The sequence below is a fragment of the Zea mays genome, chromosome 5, assembly GCF_902167145.1.
Source record: "Zea mays cultivar B73 chromosome 5, Zm-B73-REFERENCE-NAM-5.0, whole genome shotgun sequence".
Classification (NCBI taxonomy): domain Eukaryota; kingdom Viridiplantae; phylum Streptophyta; class Magnoliopsida; order Poales; family Poaceae; genus Zea; species Zea mays.
The window spans coordinates 218110411-218135036 of record NC_050100.1 but is presented as its reverse complement, the minus strand read 5'-3'; the positions used below and the strand labels follow the sequence as shown (position 1 = coordinate 218135036).

Below are 24626 nucleotides of genomic sequence, written 5' to 3'. Positions count from 1 at the left end.
CCTAGACGGCCCGGCCCAGTTTTCTAACCGTGCCTGTCGGCCGGGCCCAAAACGGGCTGAGTCGGACGGCCTATTTGGACATCTCTAGACCTGTGGACGCCCTCCGTCCACCCTTAAAGATTAGTAGAGATCAAGTGAAAATGATCCGGTGAAGACGCTCTTACGCGGGCCTAAGCATATTCGATGGCAACAGGTGACCCAATTAACCAAATCGTCCGTTGTTAGGCGCTATCCAAATACAGACGGGCCAAATCCCAGGACCCTAGTCATCTAGCTTGGCCCATTTACGTATCGTTTTTTTTTCTATTTCCCGCATCTTCCCCAGCACGCTTCCCTTTCCTACCGCCAAAATTTTTGCATCCCCTTGCCCAAAATCCATTCAACTCCCAATCGAAACCGCGGCCGCCTCTCCACTTGCTAGTCCCGAAAGCCGAAACAGCAATCGAAGCATCTCAGAGCCAGCTCCATTCATCCCCATTCCGTTTATTCACCGTCCGTTGCAGCGAATGCCCTCGAGGAGCCAGTACGACCGCCGCGGCAGCGATGGCGACGAGGACGAGATCATTTCAGTCCCATCCGACCTGGAGGAATCAGAGTCGGAGGCGAACCGCGGGGCCGAGGCGGACGACGACGAATACGTGGGGGAAAGCAGTGACGCGAGCGGCGGGGACGAAGCGGAGGAAGGAGGCAGCAGCGATTGCGGCGAGGGCTGGGACGGGGACGACCACGGTGGCAACGTCAGGCGGCCACTTCGGGGCCTGCAACGCGGCGTGGCGGCTCCCGATAAGGAGATGAAATCGCAGAACGTCGATGCTCTTGTCAGGTACGCTCTGACGCCATCACATCAGCCTCTAGACTAGTGGATCTCGCCTACGACTCGTGTGCTCCTTAGCTGTTGTTGTACTGATTAGTATTATCGAGGATTTAGTGTCGGTTTAGATGAATGAATATGACTTTTGAACGTTGAGGTTAGCCTTAATATGTGTTTGTGTCGAAATTTCTGTATCATCCATTTCAGAGCGTGATAGTTCCATGATACCAACCAAACGATGTTATTCGCATCTGGGAACTCTGGATCATGTTTACAGGCTCAAATAGTTCCATGATACCAACCAAAGACAAAAACTCGACCAGTGGGAGTAAGACAGTCCCGGTTATTGTATTAAGAAGAAGACCTTCTCACACAGGTCGAGAAACCCCTGAACCCCTGTCCCACATATACACAGCGGCATTGAAGGCCATGAGAACGACCGCAATCGAGCTGAGCCTTAAACCTGTGTTTTGGCGTGGGACCGACGAGGGATTTTTTTAACCAGCCTGAAATTCGCTCCCACGGAAGTCGAACCTAGGACCCGAGTAGTGCTACTCAGACCAACTAACCAACTCGGCTAGAGGCCCTTTCGCATACCAACCAAAGACAAGCTCACAAACCCCCACCCACTGTCTTGTTTAGACTGCGGTAGCGGATTTTGACATCCTCATTCCCATGGAAGCCTACGGGGTTGTTTGGTTTCTAGCGATTAATTTTTAGTCCCTCCATTTTAGTCTCTAAATTGCCAAAGACAGGGACTAAAAGAGGAATTATCTCTATTTTAGTCCCTGTGATTGGCAATTTAGGAACTAAAATGGAGGGACTAAAAATTAGTCTCTAGAAACCAAACACCCCTTAATAATGTTACATGGCTTGATCCTGTTGAGGATTGATCATTTCGTCAAGTATTTGATAAGTTCAATTCCTGAAGGAATCTGTTCTACAATATCCAGTGTATGAAGCCTTGAATGTCAATTAATTGGTTTGAGCCCTGTCCACTATACATGATGCGTGCTATGATAATAAGAATGCCAAACACGTGTGACGAGTTATAGTTATCTAACCTTTTCAGAAATATTATGAATAAGGTCTCAATTTTTTATGAACCTATGAAACCTTAACTACCAGATAGCATGTAATCCTAAGAGTTTCTGCAATTTTATGAGACAACGTACATATGAAATAAAAATGAGATCAAATGTTAACTTAAGTTACTGACAATGCTGCATTTCTGGCTGAGAAGTTTGTGGTTTAAGTCAGTAGCACAATTTGCTCAGGAAACAGACAATTGGCAACTAATCTGACTTCACATTAACATCATTGTCTTTGACTTCACTTATATATATTTTTGGTTTCTGTCAGGGGCAACCTGGTTGTAAGGAGGCAACCACTCATTCCACGTATTCTTTCAGTTTCTGATGCAGCAGCAATAGTTCGTAAGCCATTCAAACCTCCATGCCAAAATGGATATAGTGACAGTAATGAGCAGCTTGCTCGACGCCTTTCAGCTCGTAAGAGATTTGTCCCGTGGGGTTCAACACAGACATTTGCAATTAATATTATACACCATCTTCCACAGTCACCAGTTGTTGCTTCTGATAGTTCATCAGAAAAGGAGGAACCTCTTCCACCTGGTATTGAGCCATTGATTTTGTGGCAACGCGATGAGTGTGAGAAGGAAAATTGCAATTCTGCTTCTATCGAAGTTGACCACTTGCTCGTGCGTTACCTCCGACCCCATCAAAGGTATTATGCTCTTATGTTGTTGTTTTCACTTTGAGTATTCTTACACACTTGATTTGTTCTCTGTTGTAAAAGTAGTTATGCTATACATTACACCCTCCTTTTTGAAAGCATGTCACTTAGGAAAAGTTAATTAGTTTGTTTTTGAACTACTAATTAGCTTATCCTTTGTGTAATAATTATAATTTAGTTTAGCATGCATCTTTTTACATTTTTATGTTCTATAATGCAGGGAAGGAGTTCAGTTTATGTTTGATTGTGTCTCTGGGTCACTGAGTGCTGATGGTATTTCTGGTTGCATTTTAGCTGATGATATGGGGTAATAAGCTGACCAAATCCCTCCCTCTGTTTTCCATTATTATACTTTCATGTAATGCATAATACTACATGTTTTCTTTGACCTTCATTTGATTACTGACCACTGTATTATAAAGCTACTTCTAACTTGTAAACCTTTGTTGTACATGCCCAGATTGGGGAAGACTTTACAGTCGATAACATTACTATATACCCTTCTTTGTCAAGGCTTTGATGATAAGCCAATGGTTAAAAGGGCTGTCATTGTAACCCCCACAAGCTTAGTTAGCAACTGGGAATCTGAGATAATTAAGTGGTTGAAAGGCAGAGTGCAGGTGCTGGCCCTCTGTGAAAGCACACGTGCTGATGTTCTTTCTGGAATTGAAAGTTTCTTAAAACCCTTGAGCCGTCTCCAGGTTTTCTTTTGCTTACTAATTATTTGTTAATATACACTATACTAAATGAAAATGTAGCTGCAAGTTAATGACAATTTCTGTGGTGCATGAATAATCTTCAGGTACTTATCATATCTTATGAGACTTTCCGCATGCATTCTTCAAAATTTGAAAGACCTGGCAGCTGTGACCTTCTCATATGTGATGAGGCCCACAGGCTGAAAAATGATCAGACACTGACAAATAAGGTCCGTCAGTTTACTGATGTCATTTACACACACTATTCATCTACACTTGTGGTCCCTCTCTGGCTTTGTTCTGCTGAAACGTTAAAATGCATAATGTGTAGGCTTTGGCTGCCCTTCCATGTACACGGCGTATTCTCTTGTCCGGTACCCCAATGCAGGTACATTTTGGTCTCCCTCCACCTACCTACCACAAAATAGAATTGCACGCTTATCCTAGAACAATTGACTTGGAATTTGCTGTACTCAATGTTTTCTGGTGCTGCAGAATGATTTGGAAGAATTCTTTTCAATGGTGAATTTCACAAATCCAGGGGTTTTGGGGGACGCTTCATATTTTCGTCGTTATTATGAAGTAAGTATGGAGCTTGACATGAATCAGGCTGTACTGCCAAAATACAAGTTACAGCTGTTCATTCGAAGATAATCAGTACTTTTCATGCATGCTTAGAGGTATTTTTGGTGGAACCTAGAAAACATGATCAGAACTGTTGTTCACTACTATTTCTTGCGGGCCTATAGCCACTTCTTTCTTTTTACCTTGGTACCATCTATCCTTAAATGAAGGCACCAATCATCTGTGGGAGAGAACCCACTGCAAGTGCAGAAGAAAAGAAATTGGGATCTGAGAGATCTGCAGAGCTTAGTGCAAAAGTAAATCAGGCAAGTCTTTCCTGCCAAAGAAGTTTGTCAGTACTACACTCTGACTGGCATGCTATGCTATTCAGCCTATTCTACACCATTAAAGCTATTTGTTAAGTCCTTTTTGTGCTAGCTGGAGACTAATTTAATCATGATGGTTTCTCTATGATATTCAGTTTATCTTGAGACGAACAAATGCTCTGTTATCCAATCACTTGCCTCCAAAGGTATGCTTATCTGTTTGATCAAAAATTTTTAGTTGTTCTGTATTGTGAAAGTTTAACAAATATGCCCACCATGCTTTTGATTGAAAACAAAACTGTATCATGTCCTATTTATTTTGTCAAAAATGATTTTCCTTATAATCTCTGAAGAATATTTACAGATTATTGAAGTCGTTTGCTGCAAGCTGACTCCTTTGCAAACAACACTGTACAACCACTTCATCCATTCCAAAAACGTGAGGACCTAATTTTACATTGCTTGGATTTGAACATTTTTTATTAGATAAATGTTACACAGTTAGATTTTTTTCATGCAACAACCTAATTATTTATTTATCCTTTCAGATTAAACGCTTGATATCTGAAGAAACAAAGCAATCCAAAATTCTAGCATATATTACCGCTCTTAAGAAATTATGCAATCATCCAAAGGTAAATAATTTAATATTTCCACCGGAGATGCATTTATCCTTCAGCTGAAGTGTCTTGATTCTTGAAGGGTATCCTTCCTCAAAATAATTTGTAATTTCTACTATGTACCTTCTCAAAAGTAGGATTAGGCAAGGTCAATGTAAATTTCTCCTGATTTTTAACAATTCTGTTCTGAAATTCCCAGAATTCTAGCCTCATGATGATATAAAGCTCTTTTCTATAAAAGTGTGCACTGTAGCAATTAATAGTAATAAAACTTCACAAATAAGTTATAATGAATTTCTGGGCGAAGTGCTTATATTACTATTTCTAGTGATCATGAATTTACATTTTGATTTTTTTTTGCTATAAGAGAAATCTATTATGTATTTGTCATTTGGCTTTCTTCATATTGCAGCTGATCTACGACACCATAAAAAGTAACAATTCAGGTGTATCTGGTTTTGATGACTGTCTACACTTTTTCCCGCCAGATCTTTTTTCAGGAAGGTACTTAACACTTCTCCCTGAGTGAGGGCTCTTTTCTCTCTCATTTTACTGAACCAACTTACAACTACTGTTTTATATTGCAAAGATCTGGATCATGGACTGGCGGAGGAGGAATGTGGGTAGAGCTATCCGGAAAAATGCATGTATTAGCAAGATTACTGGGGCATCTACGTCAGAAAACCGATGATCGTATTGTTCTTGTATCAAATTATACTCAGGTCAGGTATTTATAATAGAATATTTTGATATTGATGTCATAAGGTATAGTTGACGTACATATTTTTTCTTATCTTACAGACCAGGCCGTAGCTGCTTGGGCACGGTCTCATCCAAACAGGCCATGGATAAAATTAGAAAAGCTTCATATGTATGTGTATAACGAGCAATTCCAAATTTCATAACCTTCTGGCCCATCCCAATCCTACTTCACAAGATGACAAGAATTCTGTTAGTTGGTATAACGGGTTACATGTTAGGCATGCTTGCTTATCTATACTACTCTATTAAGAACTTAATGTGGGCACCTTGTGCTACCAGCTAGGCCTGGGCAAAAAGAACCGGAACCGAGGAACCGAACCGAAATAACCGAGAACCGGAACCGAACTAACCGAACCGAAGGAACCGTTATGAAATTCGGTTCTGGTTTTTTGAGAACCGAAATAAATGAGATATTTTCGGTTCTGCACTCCAAAGAACCGAAAGAACCGAAAAACCCAAAAGTATTAGATTCAATTTGTTACATGTGTTTGTAACTTCGGATGTTGTGTTATCGACTTATGTTGAACCTCTAATCATCCATGTATTATCTATGAAATTATGGTCATTGTGCACTTGTCGTTGTTTGTGGGGAGATGTTGCTGAAATTTCTCACAAAAGTTGTCGTTATTCAGAATTTTAGAGTGACTGTTACAGTTCGGTTAGAACCGAGGAACCGAACCGAAGAACCGAGAACCGAACTAGTCGGTTCTGGTTTCTTTATCTTGCTATTTCGGTTTCAGTTTTTGAAGAACCGAATATCTACAAGAACCGAGGAACCGAACCGAACCGAACCGAAGAACCGAATGCCCAGTCCTACTACCAGCCTACCACGACTTCACCCTCCCCACGCCCAGCGCCCGCAAAAAATAGTGCAGAACGAGCACTTGAACTCACATCCCTCTGCTCCAGAAATTTGGGCTAACCACCAAACCACACGTACCTTAGTGTTTAGAAATAAACAAAAATTATATTTGTAGCCTAGGCTTCGCTCCCCACACTCCCTGGCCTCGTGGCAACACACAGTCACATACCTAGTTATGAGTTAAGGCCACAACCAATGGTGGATCCGGTAATGGGTTGGGAGGATGATTTCCTAGTGACCAGTGGCGGAGGAAGCACAAGCTGGTAGAGTGCTCATTTTTCTGTCTTATTCTTCCTTCTCTACCCTGAGTGAGGGCTCTTTTCTCTCTCTTCTTTTTTTTTCCTCCTTCCTTCTCTTCTACCCTCTACCACTTTCTCCAATGGAGTTTCATGGATGTAGGGGGGAGCCCCCTAGCCCCCCTGACCACAACAATGTTGAAAGGATCACGATGCCTTCAAAATAATTCTTGCTATAATTAAGTCCTTAATTGAAAGTCCAACTTCACCCGAGTGCCTAATGTGTAATTAAAATTTTGCACTCTAATTGCCAACCCCACACTATCATGGCAATTCTTTCTTGAAGTAAATTTGCTCAAAAGCAAATACGTATAGTAAGGCAAGGGTTAGGAGACTCATCGATATTTTTTCCAAGGTCTTAGAGAGTCAACACTCCTAACTAATCCATGTTGGAGCACATGTGCAAGGGTGTCGCTCCCCCTTGGTTTGTGTTGTTAGCAAATAATGCAATATGGATCGAACACGAGAAAAAATGTACGTGAAAAACCCTTGCGGGAAAACCACTGGGGCCAACATGTAGTCTTCAATATATGAGAAGAGTTTACATAACACATGGAATACAATGAGTCGTCTCTCTTCTCGTGTGATTGACTAGATGTATATATAGGGCAGACAGACTGCAATCCAATACGGAAACAAATTCTCTAGTTAACACGACCTGAACCGCGGACCCTTTTGGCATCCCCGCAAGGCTCACATTAGAATTTAGATCATATTCCATCTTGAGACGAATTTTATCTTGTAGCAAATAAAGTATCATCAATCAACTCACTTCAATAATAAATATTATCTGACACCAAAAGTCACTAGGTCTTAAACTGTAATACCAAGTCTGAGCATAGCTCAAACAGTCAAACATAGATTCAGGAACAAACTTTGTCAACATATTAACATGGTTATTATGAGTACTTATTTTGCATACCTTAACATCATCTTCAACAATGACACCTTGAATAAAGTGATATCTCACATCAATGTGCTTTGTTCTTTCTTGAAACATTTGATCTAGTAAGACAAATAACACTCTGGCTATCACAATTCATAATTGCATAGTAATGTAAGAAGTAACCACATAAAGTTTAGAATATAAACCTCAGTCAAATAGCTTCTTTACAAGCTTCAGAAGCAGTCATATGTTCATCTTCTGTAGTAGACAAAGCCAATGATTACAAGTCGCCTGGTCGATCCCTGGGACTGACCAGGCGACTAATCACGATTAGGCGACGACTAGGGGGACTTGTCGACCCCTAGTCGGTCCCTGGTCGTCCTAGATCTTTTAGACTAGTTGTTATATTTATGTAGGTATATATAAATAACACAAAAGATATGAGCACTGAGCGGGAACAAAAATGCAGCAAACAGCCTACTTGAAGCCTGCATCAGCAACTTCAGCAGATCCAAATTCGTCATCATTGTCCTCATCCATTTCTTCTGTTGCATCACCTTTAGACTGTTGGGTTGTGTCCCTTTGTCGTTTTCTAGACCGAGAATAAGAAATAATATGTATAGAAACTGCAACAGCACATGTAATGGAGTTCGTGATCCAAATTCTGAAGAAGGCGGCCAAGTTGGCGAGCGAAGCGGAGGCCCTCAGTTGCACCAACAACTTCATCCACATTGACCCAAGTAATATCGCACCATCACCCGCATGAACCTCATCGTTTTCAACAACCCATTCACTCTGTAAGCAACGGGACTCTTACTCTCATCGAGAGGATGACACTATGAGTTGGACCGATTTTCTGTTTATTTTCTCAAATACTACACGATGCCATACCCATTTAAGGGTTGGAGACACATATTTATAGCCCTAGGGGCTGCACTACACACTGCACTACAGTACTACACACTACACAATGAACATGCTGCACTACACACTACTCTGCAATATTAGAGATGCTGCTGTCCCTGCTGTCCTCTAGATGCTAAAGGAGGACGGTCAAAAAGCTCCTGTTGTCCTCTAGATACTAAAGGAGATGTTGTCCTGCAGCATGTTGTCCTTCACAAGACCATGCCCTGTCTTCTAGTCTAAAGACCAACAGCAACAGCAGATGCCGCTGTCCTCTACCCAACCTGCTGTCCTTAAAGCAGTAAAAAACTGTAGTAAAGACCAACAACAACAACAGATGCTGCTGTCCTTCGCTGTCCTTAAAGCAGTAAAAAAATTGCAGTAAAGACCACACGACTTATTCCAACACACTCTCCCATTGAAAGTCATCAAGCAGTAGTGGATTACTTCTCTTTCCTTTAGACATGGTTAAGGCGCAGCTACCAGCTAGGGTATCGGAGAGAAGACAGAATAAAAATTCCTGTAGATGGGCCGAAAATAGCACAATTAGGCCTGGTAATGAGTCACAATCCGGCCCTAACCCAACTCCAATCCTAAAGATTATGAAGTCGATCCAGCCCTACTTGAATCCAAACTAAATTGATATAGCTCAATCCGATCCGTTCTATGAAGTCCTGGCATCCTAATCCGCCCCGATCCTTTCAAAATCCTTGGGCCAATCCAAGGGCCCTCACAAACAAGCAAGCACCACAACTAGCTAATTGAATCTGTACAATCCATGGGCTCACGCATGACCCTCACAAACAAGAAAAGGGAGAAGCAAATCAAAACTCCTAGTGGATCTCTGCTTCCCTCCAGACCAGGGATCGAACGAAATCCCTTTGAGTTGGGCGACGTGTTGGAAGGGAAAGGCAACAGGAAGCAGGTGAGGAGCGTATCCGGTGACCTTGTGTCTCCACAGCGCTCGCCGCCGCTCTCCAGATGACCAGACCGTGGAGGAAGGCGTTGTTGCTTCACACAATCCACGGGTTGTGCCCTTCACACGATCCACGAGTTGTGCCCTTCACATGATCCAGGCACACGTTTGGGCCGTGTTTGATGATCGATCCGTACTGGCCCTTTAATGAATGGCTTGATCCAACTCTAACCTAATCAGTGGGGAACCCAAAAAGTACCCAAATTTATCAGCCCATAAGTTTGGAGGCCCTTTCTGCCCATGAGTTTTCATGGCCCATTCCCAGGCCTAAGCACAATACAAAAACCCTAGACGTTGACGACCAGGAACTACAAGTTGGACGACTAATCGCCCTAATTGGCGACTAGTTGGACGATCAGGATGACTAGACAAGCTAATCGAGTCGTCCGGCTAATCGAGTATAAACAGGCGACCAGCTTGACTAATCACGATTAGTCGGACGACTTGCAATCACTGGACAAAGCTATAATAGCATGCAAACTTGATTTCCAGCTAATAGTACAACCACCAATGGTGAAAACATAACCCGTGAGAGAGCTCCTCTTATCCAAATCACCAATATAATTAGAATTAACATAACCAGCAATTCCATCTCTAGATTTCTCAAATTGCAAACAAGCATTAGAAGTATCTCATAAATATCTAGAATCCAGTGAACAATCCTCTAATGCTTCTTATCTGGATTAGCCACGAATCTGCTGACAACACTCAATGCGTGAGATAAATTAGGAAGAGAACAAGCCATAACGTACATAAGAGAATCAATTGCATTGGAATATGGAATTCTAGACATATACTCAATATCATCATCTGACTCTGGACATAAAGTTGAGAATAGTATGAAATGTGCAGCTAATGGAGTACTAACTGGTTTTGCATTATGCATATTAAAACGATGTTTTTTAATATAACCTCACTGATTGAGGTATAACTTGTCAGATTTTTTCTCTTTAACAATTTTCATACCAAGAACTTTCTTAGCTGCACCTAAGTCCATCTCAAATTCTCTAATCCATTGTGCCTTCAATTTAGTTATTTTTTCTTTTTTTTCTTTTACAACAAATAGTATATCATCAACATAAAGAAGCAAATAGATAGTTGAGACATTAACCATCTTTAAGTAAACACAACTATCTTAACCAGACCGCTTAATATAATGAACGCGCAGGAGAACTGTGCATCTTTATATTAAGAAGGAATAAAAAGTCGGTCCAAAGAGGGCATCTCTAACTGTCCTGATGTTGGCAATGCGTTTGGGGACAACAGCTAAAAGTCTAGGAGCAAATTCACCAATGCATTGACCATGAATCATGTAGAAGAGTGAACTGTTGTATTGCATAGAGAAGAGATACAATATATAGACTCAACCCTAACCCTAATGGGCTGACAGCCCAACAGTGGTGTCAGCCCACACACACTCACACACACAGTCTAACATCCCCCCGCAGTCGCAACGAGGGCATCACACACGATGAGACTGGAGTAGAGGCTGAAGGTAGGAGTCGACGGGTTGAAACCCCCCGCAGTCACAACGTCGTGATGGTGTGAATCATGCGACTGAAGTAGAGACCGGTGTGTGCTCCAAGAAGAAGATAACCCCCAGATGCCGAAGTCGAGGTGGTCGCGGTCGGGAGACACAACAGAAGCCTGATCTTCGGGAGGGGTCGACGTTCGAGCGTCAACGATCGGCAGGGCGACACAGCAAAAGGGCACCGGCAGGCTGACCTTCCTGCTTCTTTGATCGTCCGGACGTCAAGGAGCCTCGCCAGGGAGGCCGACAGCAGCGCTCACGTCTGCGCCGGTCACGGTGTCCGCGCCCGCGGCAGAAAAGAAGGGGAAACGACAGATCCGGCCGGGAAGGCCACGACAGCGACAGATCTGGCCAGGAAATCACGATCCAGCCAAAGGGACAGCAGATCGAGCCGAGAAAGTCGCAGCAACGAGGATCCGGTCGGGAAGGCCGCGGCAGCGACGGATCCAGCGAAGGCGATGTAGGGTGAGGGCGACGAGGCGGGTCCAGCCGGACAGGGGCCTGAACCGGACCTGGCAGGATTGGTTGACTCCGGCGACGGGAGAGGCGTGAAGAGAGAAGCGCTGCTATGTGGCTCAGGCGAGGGCAGGGGGCGCGTTGATGGTGCCGCCGATCCTAGAGCTGGCTAGCCAAAGGGGAGAGGAAAGGGAGACGTGGCCAGGAAGAGGGGCGGCGCGGGTCCAGGTGACCAGGGGTCGGGCGACGCTTTTGCGGCCAAGGGGAGGGGAGGTGGGTCCCTGGGGCGATGGCTGCCATGGCCAGCAGGGAGAGGAGCTCGGTGGAGGCCGGCGGAGGACGCAACGGAGAGGGAGTCGCCATCCAGATCCACAGCCATGGGGCGCGCGTGCCCAGCACGACGTCCACGCCCAGCCCTGCGGCGACGTCTGCGCCAAGGTCCAGGGCGGCTAGAGAGCGACGACGGGAGCAGGGGTGGCCGGGGCGGGGCGGCGGCCTTGGTGGCGGGCGCGGGGGCCTTGGCGTGGCCAGCGCCGCCACGGGTGCCGGGGTGGATGGCGCGGCGGCCGGCGCCGATGGGCTGGCCTGGGAGCAAAGCACGTCCTGCCTTGGCCAAGCCCATGGATGGCAGATGCTGCTGAAGATGGAGCCTGGCTTCCTTGCACGCATGGAGGAGCTCAACTAAACACCAGTCAGCTCTGCTCCACGGCGCGGCAGCAGAGGCAGGGTGCCGTGAGGGACGAGCCCGAGCTCACGGCGGCCATGGGAGGAGATGGGAACCTGGGCGTTCTTGGTGGCCAGCAGCCATGGGGGAGAGGGAGCGTGACTGGAGGGAGATGGCAGTAGAGAGCTCGGCGGCCACCATTGCTGGGTTGTGTGGAGCAGAGGGAGGCGCAGGGTCCGACGGCCATGGGGATCGCAGAGAGAGAGGAGGTCGGCTAGAGGGAAGGGGCGCTCGGCGTCCATGGAGGAAGTCCTGGTGGACTCCACGAGGAAGGAACCTGGGTGCTGCTGCTGTCCGCCGCCGGATCCAAGACGGACGGGGTGGGGGAAAGAGGGAGGCCTCGGCGGCCGAGGAAGAGTGCCGACGGCTGAGGTGTGGCCGCCCCCGGGAGGGAAGGTTGGGCCTCCCGGGGGCAGCGATGGCAGGCGGCGGCTGGGTGGAAGGGAGCCGCCGGCGGCTGCAGTGGGAGGAGAGGAGGAAAAATCCTAAACCTAATCCTCTGATACCATGTAGAAGAGTGAACTGTTGTATTGCATAGAGAAGGGATACAATATATAGACTCAACCCTAACCCTAATGGGCTGACAGCCCAACAGTGGTGTCAGCCCACACACACTCACACACACAGTCTAACATCCCCCCGCAGTCGCAACGAGGGCATCACACACGATGAGACTGGAGTAGAGGCTGAAGGTAGGAGTCGACGGGTTGAAACCCCCCGCAGTCACAACGTCGTGATGGTGTGAATCATGCGACTGAAGTAGAGACCGGTGTGTGCTCCAAGAAGAAGATAACCCCCAGATGCCGAAGTCGAGGTGGTCGCGGTCGGGAGACACAACAGAAGCCTGATCTTCGGGAGGGGTCGACGTTCGAGCGTCAACGATCGGCAGGGCGACACAGCAAAAGGGCACCGGCAGGCTGACCTTCCTGCTTCTTTGATCGTCCGGACGTCAAGGAGCCTCGCCAGGGAGGCCGACAGCAGCGCTCGCGTCTGCGCCGGTCACGGTGTCCGCGCCCGCGGCAGAAAAGAAGGGGAAACGACAGATCCGGCCGGGAAGGCCACGACAGCGACAGATCTGGCCAGGAAATCACGATCCAGCCAAAGGGACAGCAGATCGAGCCGAGAAAGTCGCAGCAACGAGGATCCGGTCGGGAAGGCCGCGGCAGCGACGGATCCAGCGAAGGCGATGTAGGGTGAGGGCGACGAGGCGGGTCCAGCCGGACAGGGGCCTGAACCGGACCTGGCAGGATTGGTTGACTCCGGCGACGGGAGAGGCGTGAAGAGAGAAGCGCTGCTATGTGGCTCAGGCGAGGGCAGGGGGCGCGTTGATGGTGCCGCCGATCCTAGAGCTGGCTAGCCAAAGGGGAGAGGAAAGGGAGACGTGGCCAGGAAGAGGGGCGGCGCGGGTCCAGGTGACCAGGGGTCGGGCGACGCTTTTGCGGCCAAGGGGAGGGGAGGTGGGTCCCTGGGGCGATGGCTGCCATGGCCAGCAGGGAGAGGAGCTCGGTGGAGGCCGGCGGAGGACGCAACGGAGAGGGAGTCGCCATCCAGATCCACAGCCATGGGGCGCGCGTGCCCAGCACGACGTCCACGCCCAGCCCTGCGGCGACGTCTGCGCCAAGGTCCAGGGCGGCTAGAGAGCGACGACGGGAGCAGGGGTGGCCGGGGCGGGGCGGCGGCCTTGGTGGCGGGCGCGGGGGCCTTGGCGTGGCCAGCGCCGCCACGGGTGCCGGGGTGGATGGCGCGGCGGCCGGCGCCGATGGGCTGGCCTGGGAGCAAAGCACGTCCTGCCTTGGCCAAGCCCATGGATGGCAGATGCTGCTGAAGATGGAGCCTGGCTTCCTTGCACGCATGGAGGAGCTCAACTAAACACCAGTCAGCTCTGCTCCACGGCGCGGCAGCAGAGGCAGGGTGCCGTGAGGGACGAGCCCGAGCTCACGGCGGCCATGGGAGGAGATGGGAACCTGGGCGTTCTTGGTGGCCAGCAGCCATGGGGGAGAGGGAGCGTGACTGGAGGGAGATGGCAGTAGAGAGCTCGGCGGCCACCATTGCTGGGTTGTGTGGAGCAGAGGGAGGCGCAGGGTCCGACGGCCATGGGGATCGCAGAGAGAGAGGAGGTCGGCTAGAGGGAAGGGGCGCTCGGCGTCCATGGAGGAAGTCCTGGTGGACTCCACGAGGAAGGAACCTGGGTGCTGCTGCTGTCCGCCGCCGGATCCAAGACGGACGGGGTGGGGGAAAGAGGGAGGCCTCGGCGGCCGAGGAAGAGTGCCGACGGCTGAGGTGTGGCCGCCCCCGGGAGGGAAGGTTGGGCCTCCCGGGGGCAGCGATGGCAGGCGGCGGCTGGGTGGAAGGGAGCCGCCGGCGGCTGCAGTGGGAGGAGAGGAGGAAAAATCCTAAACCTAATCCTCTGATACCATGTAGAAGAGTGAACTGTTGTATTGCATAGAGAAGGGATACAATATATAGACTCAACCCTAACCCTAATGGGCCGTCAGTGGTGCCGGCCCACACACAGTCTAACAAATCCATTTGTCACACCAAAACTTTATTGAGATACCACTACCAAGATCAGAGATCACAGCAGTATGGAACATGGCCTTAACTTTATTAGAAATTTGGAGGGGCAGATTCGCCCAAGGCCGGGAGGGATCAGTTTTGGCCACCCACAACCATCTCACGCGGAGTGCCCAACCAAGACCTTTGAGGCTAAAAACCCCAAGACCTCCAAGCTCCAAAGGTTGGCACACTCATAAAAGAGTCAAATCTCATACCATTGACTGGGAGATTGTTTTAAAACATAAAGAGATTTTTGTAACTTACAGACAAGGTTTTCTTTTTTAGGAATAAGAAAACCTTCAGGTTGGTTCATATAAATATCTTGTTCCAACTTCTATTTTTTTTAAAAAAATTCAGACATTGGATCTATTTGTTCAATTATGCCGGGAAAGAAGATACCCATATGTTAGACTTGACGGATCAACATCCATCAATAAAAGGCAGAAGCTGGTGAACCAATTCAACGATCTATCTAGGGTACATAACATCTGCCCTGTATCCTGAATTTCTGTTACAACAACACTGTTATATCTAAAATTATTGTATTTGACAGGACGAGTTTGTCTTTCTACTTAGTAGCAAGGCAGGTGGCTGTGGGCTTAACCTGGTAGGTGGAAATCGTTTGGTTCTCTTCGACCCTGATTGGAACCCTGCCAATGATAAGCAGGTTAATTTCTATGCATCTCATGTTAATCACCTTCTCAACGTTCTTGTGACTGCTCCTTGCCTAACCTGCTCTTCTGTGATCTATTACCATCTGGAAAGGCTGCTGCTAGAGTGTGGAGAGATGGACAGAAAAAGAGAGTTTACATATATAGGTTCTTAAGCACAGGAACTATCGAGGAGAAGGTTGCCAACCCTGAAGCTTGTATTTTCGGTTATCCCTTTTTTGCTTTCTAGTGAATGGATGATAGTTTCTAGCTTTCTTGCACTGTAACTTTATGTCTTTATGTGCTACATCCTTCTAAAGGTATATCAGCGTCAAATGTCGAAAGAAGGCCTGCAAAAAGTTATTCAGCAGGAGCAAGCGGACAATAAAATGCAGGTTCAATTATTTGAGTATTCTTTTACTCTGTTCAATATTTTTAAGTGCGAAATATATTGATTTGTCATCATATTTTTACAGGGGAATTCTCTTTCAACAGAAGATCTGCGCGATCTTTTTATTTTTCATGAACATGTCAGGTTGGATTTGTTCCTCTGATCATGTGGCTTCTTTATCTTGTTACTAGTAGGGAAAGACATTAGACAACAACAAATGAGTTAAAAAATAACCAGCCGGAACCAGCTAATGGTTAGTACAACTGGACTTCACATATTGGGTAGACGTGGAGCTTAGCTTGACCAAACATTAGCTATCTAATTTTGTCAATTGTTTTCAGCAAATGACGCTGAACATGTTGATCCGCTTTGCAAATAATTTCTGTCAGTTGCGGTTCAATGAAGTTGCTGTAGTTACTGTAAGCGAGTTAACACATGCTTATAGAGAGAGGATGGCCACAAATTAGGGTTTATAGAAGTGGAACCGATCCTTGTCATCCAAGCCTATCTCAACACAATCAAGGGCACCTGGGCTATGGGCCTCTACCAGCCCTATCCTATGTGCCTGGGACTATGGCTGTCTCCAGCAGCCTTTCTATCCCACCTGTCTCACTCTCCATTTTAAACTCCACTCTGTAAATAGTGCCGTTTACATTACAACATAGTGTTTTGCACGGTCATATGCACGTTCTATGCACGGCCTGGCCATCTCCAGCACTCCCTATCCCAGCTTTTATTTTAAACTCATCTTTGTGAACAATATAGTCTATATTAAAAAACAGTGTTTTGCATGACCATATGCACGTCCTGCTGAAGACAGCCTAAGCCCATCCACGATACAGAGTCTGCCTAGCAGTTACCATTTACATTCAGTTGTGAGGAGCTGAGATTCAAGAAGAGTACATGATTGTATTGTGTAAAGCACAAATTATAATTAAGTGATAAGTTATTTGGAAAAGTTAGATCATTATCATTTGTTTTTAGGCGAACCGATAGTATGTCAGTTTCAAGAATAACAGCAATAGGCAATCGCTAACTTGATGTTGGACTAACTAGACTCCTAGGCATTTCTCGAGCTTGGCCAAAATACACTATCATTAGAATTTCCCCATATTTTTCTTGAACATGCAAGTGTCTTAATAGAAGAAGAAAATGTTTAACAAAGACAGAAAAAGCTGATACATATGTGCCACACAAACAAGAGATGTGATACAAACAAGAAAATTTGTCAGCACTTGCAAAAGGCAATATCTGTGTTCAGTATTGTCATTTAAATGCAGTTCCTTGTACCTTTAGTTAATACCATGTATCATATTGTTGCTTACCTTCATTTGCACAGGTCTGAAATACATAAAAATTTGAAGTGTAGCCGCTGTGACAAGGATGGAGATCCAGCTTTGGATGGTACTGGTTTTGCAGCCACTGGTCATAAGGCTTCAATACCTGGAGTGCAAGATTATGCTGATATTGGTGGGTTTGGTGAGATATCTGGATGTTTGCAGAAAATGAATAGCACACATCAGCAGGTAATTTTGATGGCACCCTATTTATATGTTGCCTAGCTCTGCAGTAGCCAGTAATCTTTGTTTAACTTGACCCATTGGGGAAGACTGGACAAGGCATTTCTTCAGCTTTAAACCTCAAGGGATTCGATTAATTTTCTATGCCCACTTTTTTCAGATTGGAAGACCTACTGAAGAAGACTTAGGAAGTTGGGGACATCACTGTGACCCATCAACTGTACCTGATACTATACTGCAGTGTTCTGCTGGCGAAGAGGTGACAGCCTAAGACCCTCTGTGCATCTGCATCTCATTGGTTTGGTTCATAAATCTAACTCTCTCCATTCCAAACTACAAGTTTTGGCATTTATATGTAGCATTACATATATTTCACTATGTATCTGGACATGATGTATATCCAGGTGCATAGACAAAGTTATGCACTTAGAAAAGCCAAATCGACTTATAATTTGAAACATAGGGGGTACTTATTTTAGGATTGTAAGTCTCAGACCCAGTATCTTTTTCTCTGGATCCACTTGTTTGTTTCTACATTTATATTGATACGCAGCTCTCCTGCTTTTTCGAAAAAAAAGTCTGCATTTGAGAACAAACTTTTGCATTACAAACAACATCTATGGCATCTGTGCTGCAGATTTTAGTTTAAACTTAGTTGTTAGGAGATAACCACGAGTCCACGACTGGTAACAATGCACATGTGCATTTTGCAGGTTTCTTTTGTTTTCACCAATCAGGTTGATGGAAAACTTGTTCCAGTTGAATCTATGGTGCGATCAGCAGCTCATCAACAAAACGGAATAGCAGCCACCGGAGAAAAAGGAGTGCAGATACCCAATTCTCCTAGCAAACCTGGAAAGCAATCCTTAAATGGCAAGAATTTGAAGATGGGATTTCATTTAAAGAATTCGTCTTTGAAATGTTCAACCAAATCCAGACCATCACCAAATTGCTTGCAAGGGTTGATGAAAACCAGCCCCTTTTTGGATCAACCTCAAATTAAAAAGCTTCATGTTGCTTCTGATATATCTGACGATGATTTTGTTTGAGTGTCAATTCAGAATTACTTAGTCTCATATATGTTGATGTGCTATCTGTTGCATATATAATGCCATCAGCTTTGTCGGTGCCTATTGCATCTTTTATTCAGGTTTCTACAATTTTCTTTTAATAAAAAATAGGTCCTAATAAGGTATGTACATAGAAAAGCAAAAACTACTTACAATTTGGAATGGAGTATAAACAATCATTTTACCTTGGACTTGTAGCACTTAGGACATTTGCTGTATTGAAGAACATAAGCGTAGCAGCACTGTTTTATAAAACATAGAGCACTTAAATTAAATTATCAATGTTAAATATGAATTAGTCATTCACTCAAAATGTACGCTTATTTGAAATATCATCTTACAAAATTTATTGTCATAGAGTGTTAATTTAACTTAATCAGAATGGCTAGTTTCATGGTTTTTTATCATGGAACATTTCCCACACTTAATAACTAGTCTACTAAAATAAATATTTATCCTAATGCTTGTACCCTTCATTATGACTTTGTAATTTAATAGTGGTAGAGTTGTGTAATTTAGAAATATATGCAATGTTTTTTATGACTATTGAATTATTTGTAAAATAGTTTATATCTATACTATACTTAAAGCACAAGTTTCAACGGTCGTCCCGCGTTATCTTTTTACAAATAACCTTTCACAACTATTTTAAATTAATCTGTTGCACGCCTATAGATGGTCAAACGGCGGCCCGACACGGGCCAGACGTCCGCGGGTCACAACTATGGCCCAGGCACGTCATATCTGACTGTGCTAGACCAGCCCGTTAGCCCGTCGACCTATTTGATTAAATCAGCTTAAAATGTTAAAAAACGGTGTAAGAGGTGAGGTTTGAACCCATACCCTGATGGAAGAAGGGTAGAAGACTCTCGGTGAAGCTGTGTAACCAGTAGAACATCATGCTCATATGTTTTTATTATTGAATATAAATTGTATATATGTGTATACATTTTTTTTTGTAAAATAAAAATATATATAATCGTGTCGGGCCGGGCCAACACTCCGGATGGAGGCTACAGCCCAAGCACGGCACGACGTTCTTGACTCTTGCAAGCATTATGTTGTTTATGAGACCACATTGGCTCAATGGACTTCATGGTGCTTGAGGTTGCTGAATTGGATGGAGCAACAATGATTTGTCACACTAACAGTAAAATGAAAGGTTATTTGTTGGTTTTAAACGTTAGTAATTGCTTTGAAGTAACATAATTTATATGGAGCGCATCCAGTTTTTATTGATGCCTGACTTTAGTAATCACTCCATATTTTGATCCATCTTTTTTATAAGTTTGAGTTCATGTGACTTATTTTATAAACTTGAGCTCACAAACTTTCTCTTATTTGGTCTCTATATGGTGAAATTATGTCATTTTATAATCTCTGTTCGTTCAATAAGTCGTTGCGAACTCTCTTCTAATCGCTCACTTCATTGGCCGTGTTGTACCATGACATATTGCATGGAGTAAACAATAACATCAGTTAGCCAAATAAAAAAAATTATACGGAGAGCGGGGACAATCAATAAAATTTTTTGAAAGTTTTTTGGTGGATAGTTTACGTGGGTATTGTTGTAAGCCGTCGCAACGCACGGGCAACCGACTAGTTAGTATTTATATGATGGTAGACGTGTCGGTGGATAATTTAGATACAAATTAAATGTGTTACTTTAAATTTTATGTTATAATGACATATGTGTGTATTTAGATGTAAATTTAGGGATCATTTTTCAATGTCTTTCATATTGGTATAATTTAATAACTTGGATGCAAATTTGTAGTATTTTAAATTATTTTTTGTCATGGTATAGATGGATAATTTACATATAATTTTTTGAGGTTATTTTAAATTACCTTGGTGAGTAATTTAGATATTAATTTACTAGGCTACTGTAAATTATCTTTCATAGACCACATCAATAGTGAATGAAAAATCAGATACAAATGTAGAAGCTAGTAATTTAATGCAAAATGTAGGCGTTACTTTAAGTATTTTTACAATAATAGATGTTGATAAGTTCGTATGAAGTGAAGTAGGTCTAATGACTATTGTTTGGTAACGATTCAGGTTTGTTGACTTAAAGTCCAAATACTTTTGAATATTATTAGAATTTTAAGATTTTTTTAGTGTGCCTAATCGCTATTATATTTAAGGCTAGTTTGGAAACTTAACTCTCCTTCAATTTTTTTTTAGAGATTTATGGTTAATTTTCCTTCAATCCTCGGGAATCACGGATTTGATTTAAGTTTTCTACCTAACCCTTAAGGGCTTGTTCGGTTCTACCCCAATCCATATGGATTGAGGGGGATTGAGGGGGTTTCAATCCCTAGTAAGTCAAAATCCCCTCCAATCCATACCAATCCTCTCCAATCCATATGGATTAAAAATAACCGAACAAGCCCTAAACGGGACTTTATCTCTTAGTACATCATCTCCTCTAGCGAGCGCAAATAGAAGTCTAAAAATGAGTGTGGTGCTCGGGTTTAAATCTTCACCCTCCCCCCTCCTACGTCTAGGTTTTAACCGCTAGAGTTCACAACCATTTATGTTTAATAAGAAATAGATATTATAAATATTCTGAATATAGAAACTGTAGTAACAAACAATCAACCGACTAATTAGTATTTACTATTTAAAATGACTAGTAAAGAACTAAAGGATTATATGCCATCCAATCCACTCCAATCGACATACAACTAAACCTGCCCTAAATGACAATGTAGCATCTTCAATAGGTTACTTGTACTTGATATCCATTTTAGGTGCGATATGAGATAATACTTATATATGGAATGGCCATCTTCTTAAATGTATATTTGTGTACTCGATTGGACATGGTAACATTTGGATCTCGTCTTTTGGTTGACTAATGCCATGTTTAGTTTCTTTAGTCTAGGGACTAAAGTTTAGTTAGTGGACTAAAGTTTAGTCTCTAACATGTTTGGTTCTAAGGGCTAAAAATAGTAAGAATATATTAAATGACTCATAATAAGGCTAAAATAGCCTTGAAGAGCATCTCCAACAAATTCCAAAATTATTTATCTCAATACATGAGCATTGGGAGCTCCCTAAGATTTAAATTCCTGAAAAAAGTGTCAATACTTTAACAGCTCCCAATATTTTCGAAAAAAACTAAAATGAATCTGTTGTTGGGCCCACAAAACCTGTCTGTCTATCATACTGTCACACTGTTTTTTCTGCGTCACGCATCCTTCGTTCCTCCCGGCGCCGCCGATCTACTTCATGTGTTGGCGCAAGCTTCAGGCGTGATCTGCTCCTCGCCTTGGTGCGATGAAGAAGTCCATGCCAGGGTATGCAAAACTTGTCATGGACTTGCAAATTTTGGAAAGCCATTACCTCGAAATCATCAGCCGTCGCAGATGAATTTTGTGTCACCGTCACCAAAGAAGCTTTTGTCGGTGATTCACCATTTGCGGGATACATCGATGTTGATTTTTCGGTGATTCACCATTTGCAGCAGCCGCCTCAAGAGGGTGTCGTCCTCCACAACCCACGCGAAATCAAGTCAGCAGGTTCTGCCGGAGGCGCGAAACAGAAAATAGCGTGGCAATTAGAAAATCGGTAGGTGATTGGGAGCTCAGTGCGCGGCGAAGGTTTACGCCGCGGATGAGGTGATTTTCGCCTGCGAGAAATTTGGGAGCACAACTAGGGAACGGTTGGAGGATTATTTTTCTTTTTCCCCCTAAAATAAGACTGGGACAAAGGTCTATGGGAGTTATTGGAGATGCTAATATTCTCCTGCTATTAGTACAATTGAACTAAGTGAGGGGTAATGTGGAATTAATATAGTTTAGTCCCTTTTAGCACATATGTGAAGTACTAAAGTCTAAATTATTTTAGTCCATATTTTAGTCCCAGTGTTTGGCAAAAAAGGGACTAAATGGGACTACAAACTAGAGACTAAGGAGATGTTTGGTTTGTAGGGACTAATGTTTAGTCCCTTAATTTTATTCCTTTTTAGTATATAAATTGTTAAATATAGAAATTAAAATAAAGTTTTAGTTTTTATATTTAGCAATTTTGGAACTAAAATGGAATAAAATGTAGGGACTAAACATTAGTCTGGTTTCTAGGGACTAATTTTTAGTCCATCGATTTAATTCTATTTTAGTCCCTAAATTGGCAAATATGGAAACTAAATTCTATTTTAGTTTTCATATTTGATAATTTAGGGACTAAAATAGAATAAAATGGAGGGACTAAAATTAATCCCTAGAAACCAAACACATCCTAATCTTTAGTCCCTCTAACCAAACACCCCTTAACTCAAACGTATATTTGGATTCTTATTTTTGTATATCCTTATTGGAGATAGCTTTTAGTAATACGCCATTTGGCTAATCAATACATCATCCGTCCTAATATATAAGACGTAACTATACCGAGTTAAAAGACCAAGAAATATATTTAATTCTCTCTATTATTATTAGTATTACTGTATCGATGCACATATGTCTATAGTGAGCATGTCTTATATTATAGGACTAAAATTAAAAATCATTACGACTTATATACTAGGACAGATAGTAATAAAGTTGGAGGTATCGAAAATGATATCCTCTTGATATCTACTTGCCAATTGTTCGATGTTTCTTGATAACTTTGTGCTATTAGTGCCAAATGAAATGTGGACACACGATGTCGCCGAACTTGACATTGCAAGGATGTCTATAGCAGCTTACTCATTATATCTCCTATATCATGCTTTATTTTAAACTTTATTTTATAGACGATATAGTTTATAGTGTAAATCATTATTTCGCACAACCATATATATGATCTACTGAAGACAACTTAAACCGACACTTCTTAATTATTTTCGTTTGTCCTGGTAGACGGTGGTACGGACGGTTGTGCTGCCAAACATTACACCATGTTCTTGCTTTCATACATAATCTGTGTGATTGGTTGCCCAGCTCCTAATGCCCAGGCTCTCACAAGCGTTGATCGTGCATGCGTTCCTGATTGGTTGGTTACACGGCTACGCCCAGTCTTTATATGCGGGTGCAGTCAAAGCCATTTTACGCTCGTTGGCCTGCATACGCACTGGGATGTAACTCACGTGTGTTTCCACCGGTGCAGCCCCGCGCAAGCAAGGCCCTGTGGCTGTCGGCAACCAATCAGGAGGAATATGAATGTGAATCGCTCCAAGCATCGAGATGATATGATGGGTTTTGAACTTCCGGTGGGATGTGTATTCTCCGTCCACAAAGGAGCCAATTTTTTTAAAGCCCACAAAGGAGTGAATTGAAACCACATTATTTTCCGCGGATAGAGCACCACCTCAAGTATCTATGACGTTCCATAATGAAGACATTTCACTTTCTTTGTAGCACGCTATATGCATTACTATAAGTGCATCTTTGAGCAAATAGGTTTGTTTTTTCATGATTATGTTACGCATAGTAGACCAGTACAGTACTGCATGCTTGTGCACATGGCCTTGCGGATTTGTACCCGCCTCAGCTCGCCTGTCCGAAAGTTAGTCGGCGATCGGCATGTAGCCGGGCTCGCAAAGGAAGAAGGTTCAGAGAAGAGTGAGAGATCTGTACTACGGACAGGAGACCAACGGCTCAAACCAAAATCCGCTTTCATCTCCTGCTGCTGTCCTTTATTGAAGTCTGTCCATTTGGCTGACAGCTGCAGTGTTCTACGCATCCCCTAGGCATAGTTAACGTCCGTCAAGTAGTCTTGCTCTTGCACTCTTGCGTAATCGGCGATTACGAATCTGTTAGTTCTTAGCGTGAGATTCAGGGATGAACACTTTTTCGCTGGAGGGTGTAGTTGGGATCTGTACTGTCCGAGGGTGGTATTGCATTGATCGTTGGAACTATGTGTTTCTTTTCTCCCTGAGATCCGTAGGATTCCCTTAAAAAAAGCAGGATTCGGGGTCACAACGAGCGTGCATGGTCTTCGTTCCCATCCCATCACATGTGCAGTCACAAAAGTTAAATGCATCACTGCAAGAAAAGCTCTGTCGGTTCTGTCATTTTTGGAGCACGTAGTTCTCTTGCTCACCTCAACTCATCATTAGGACCATGCTTTGCTGCTGATCAGCAAATCTGAGATCAGCAATGTAGTTTTGCTGCTGATCAATTCGCCATTGGGGGCAAAAAGAAATACAAGGCTCCAGCTGTTAGCCCGTTGCCACATGCTCTCTCTCTCTCTCTCTCTCTCTCTCTCTCTCTCTCTCTCTCTCTCTCTCTCTCTCTCTCTCTCTCTCTCTCTCTCTCTCTCTCTCGTTTCTTCTA

General features: G+C 43.9%; 1 protein-coding gene across 1 annotated transcript; it reads left to right on the top strand.

Moving 5' to 3' along the window:
* Window positions 1-331: 331 nt before the first annotated feature.
* Window positions 332-18541, top strand: LOC103627774 (DNA repair and recombination protein RAD54). The gene is made up of 21 exons (XM_008648077.4): window positions 332-823; window positions 2174-2557; window positions 2787-2873; window positions 3027-3267; window positions 3369-3494; window positions 3596-3652; window positions 3760-3846; window positions 4059-4154; window positions 4310-4360; window positions 4519-4593; window positions 4703-4789; window positions 5187-5278; window positions 5364-5496; window positions 15084-15203; window positions 15280-15393; window positions 15492-15575; window positions 15697-15771; window positions 15853-15911; window positions 17107-17293; window positions 17448-17546; window positions 18001-18541. The coding sequence occupies exons 1-21, from the start codon at window positions 507-509 to the stop codon at window positions 18334-18336; spliced, it is 2907 nt and encodes a 968-aa protein (XP_008646299.1). The 5' UTR covers window positions 332-506; the 3' UTR covers window positions 18337-18541.
* Window positions 18542-24626: the final 6085 nt, after the last annotated feature.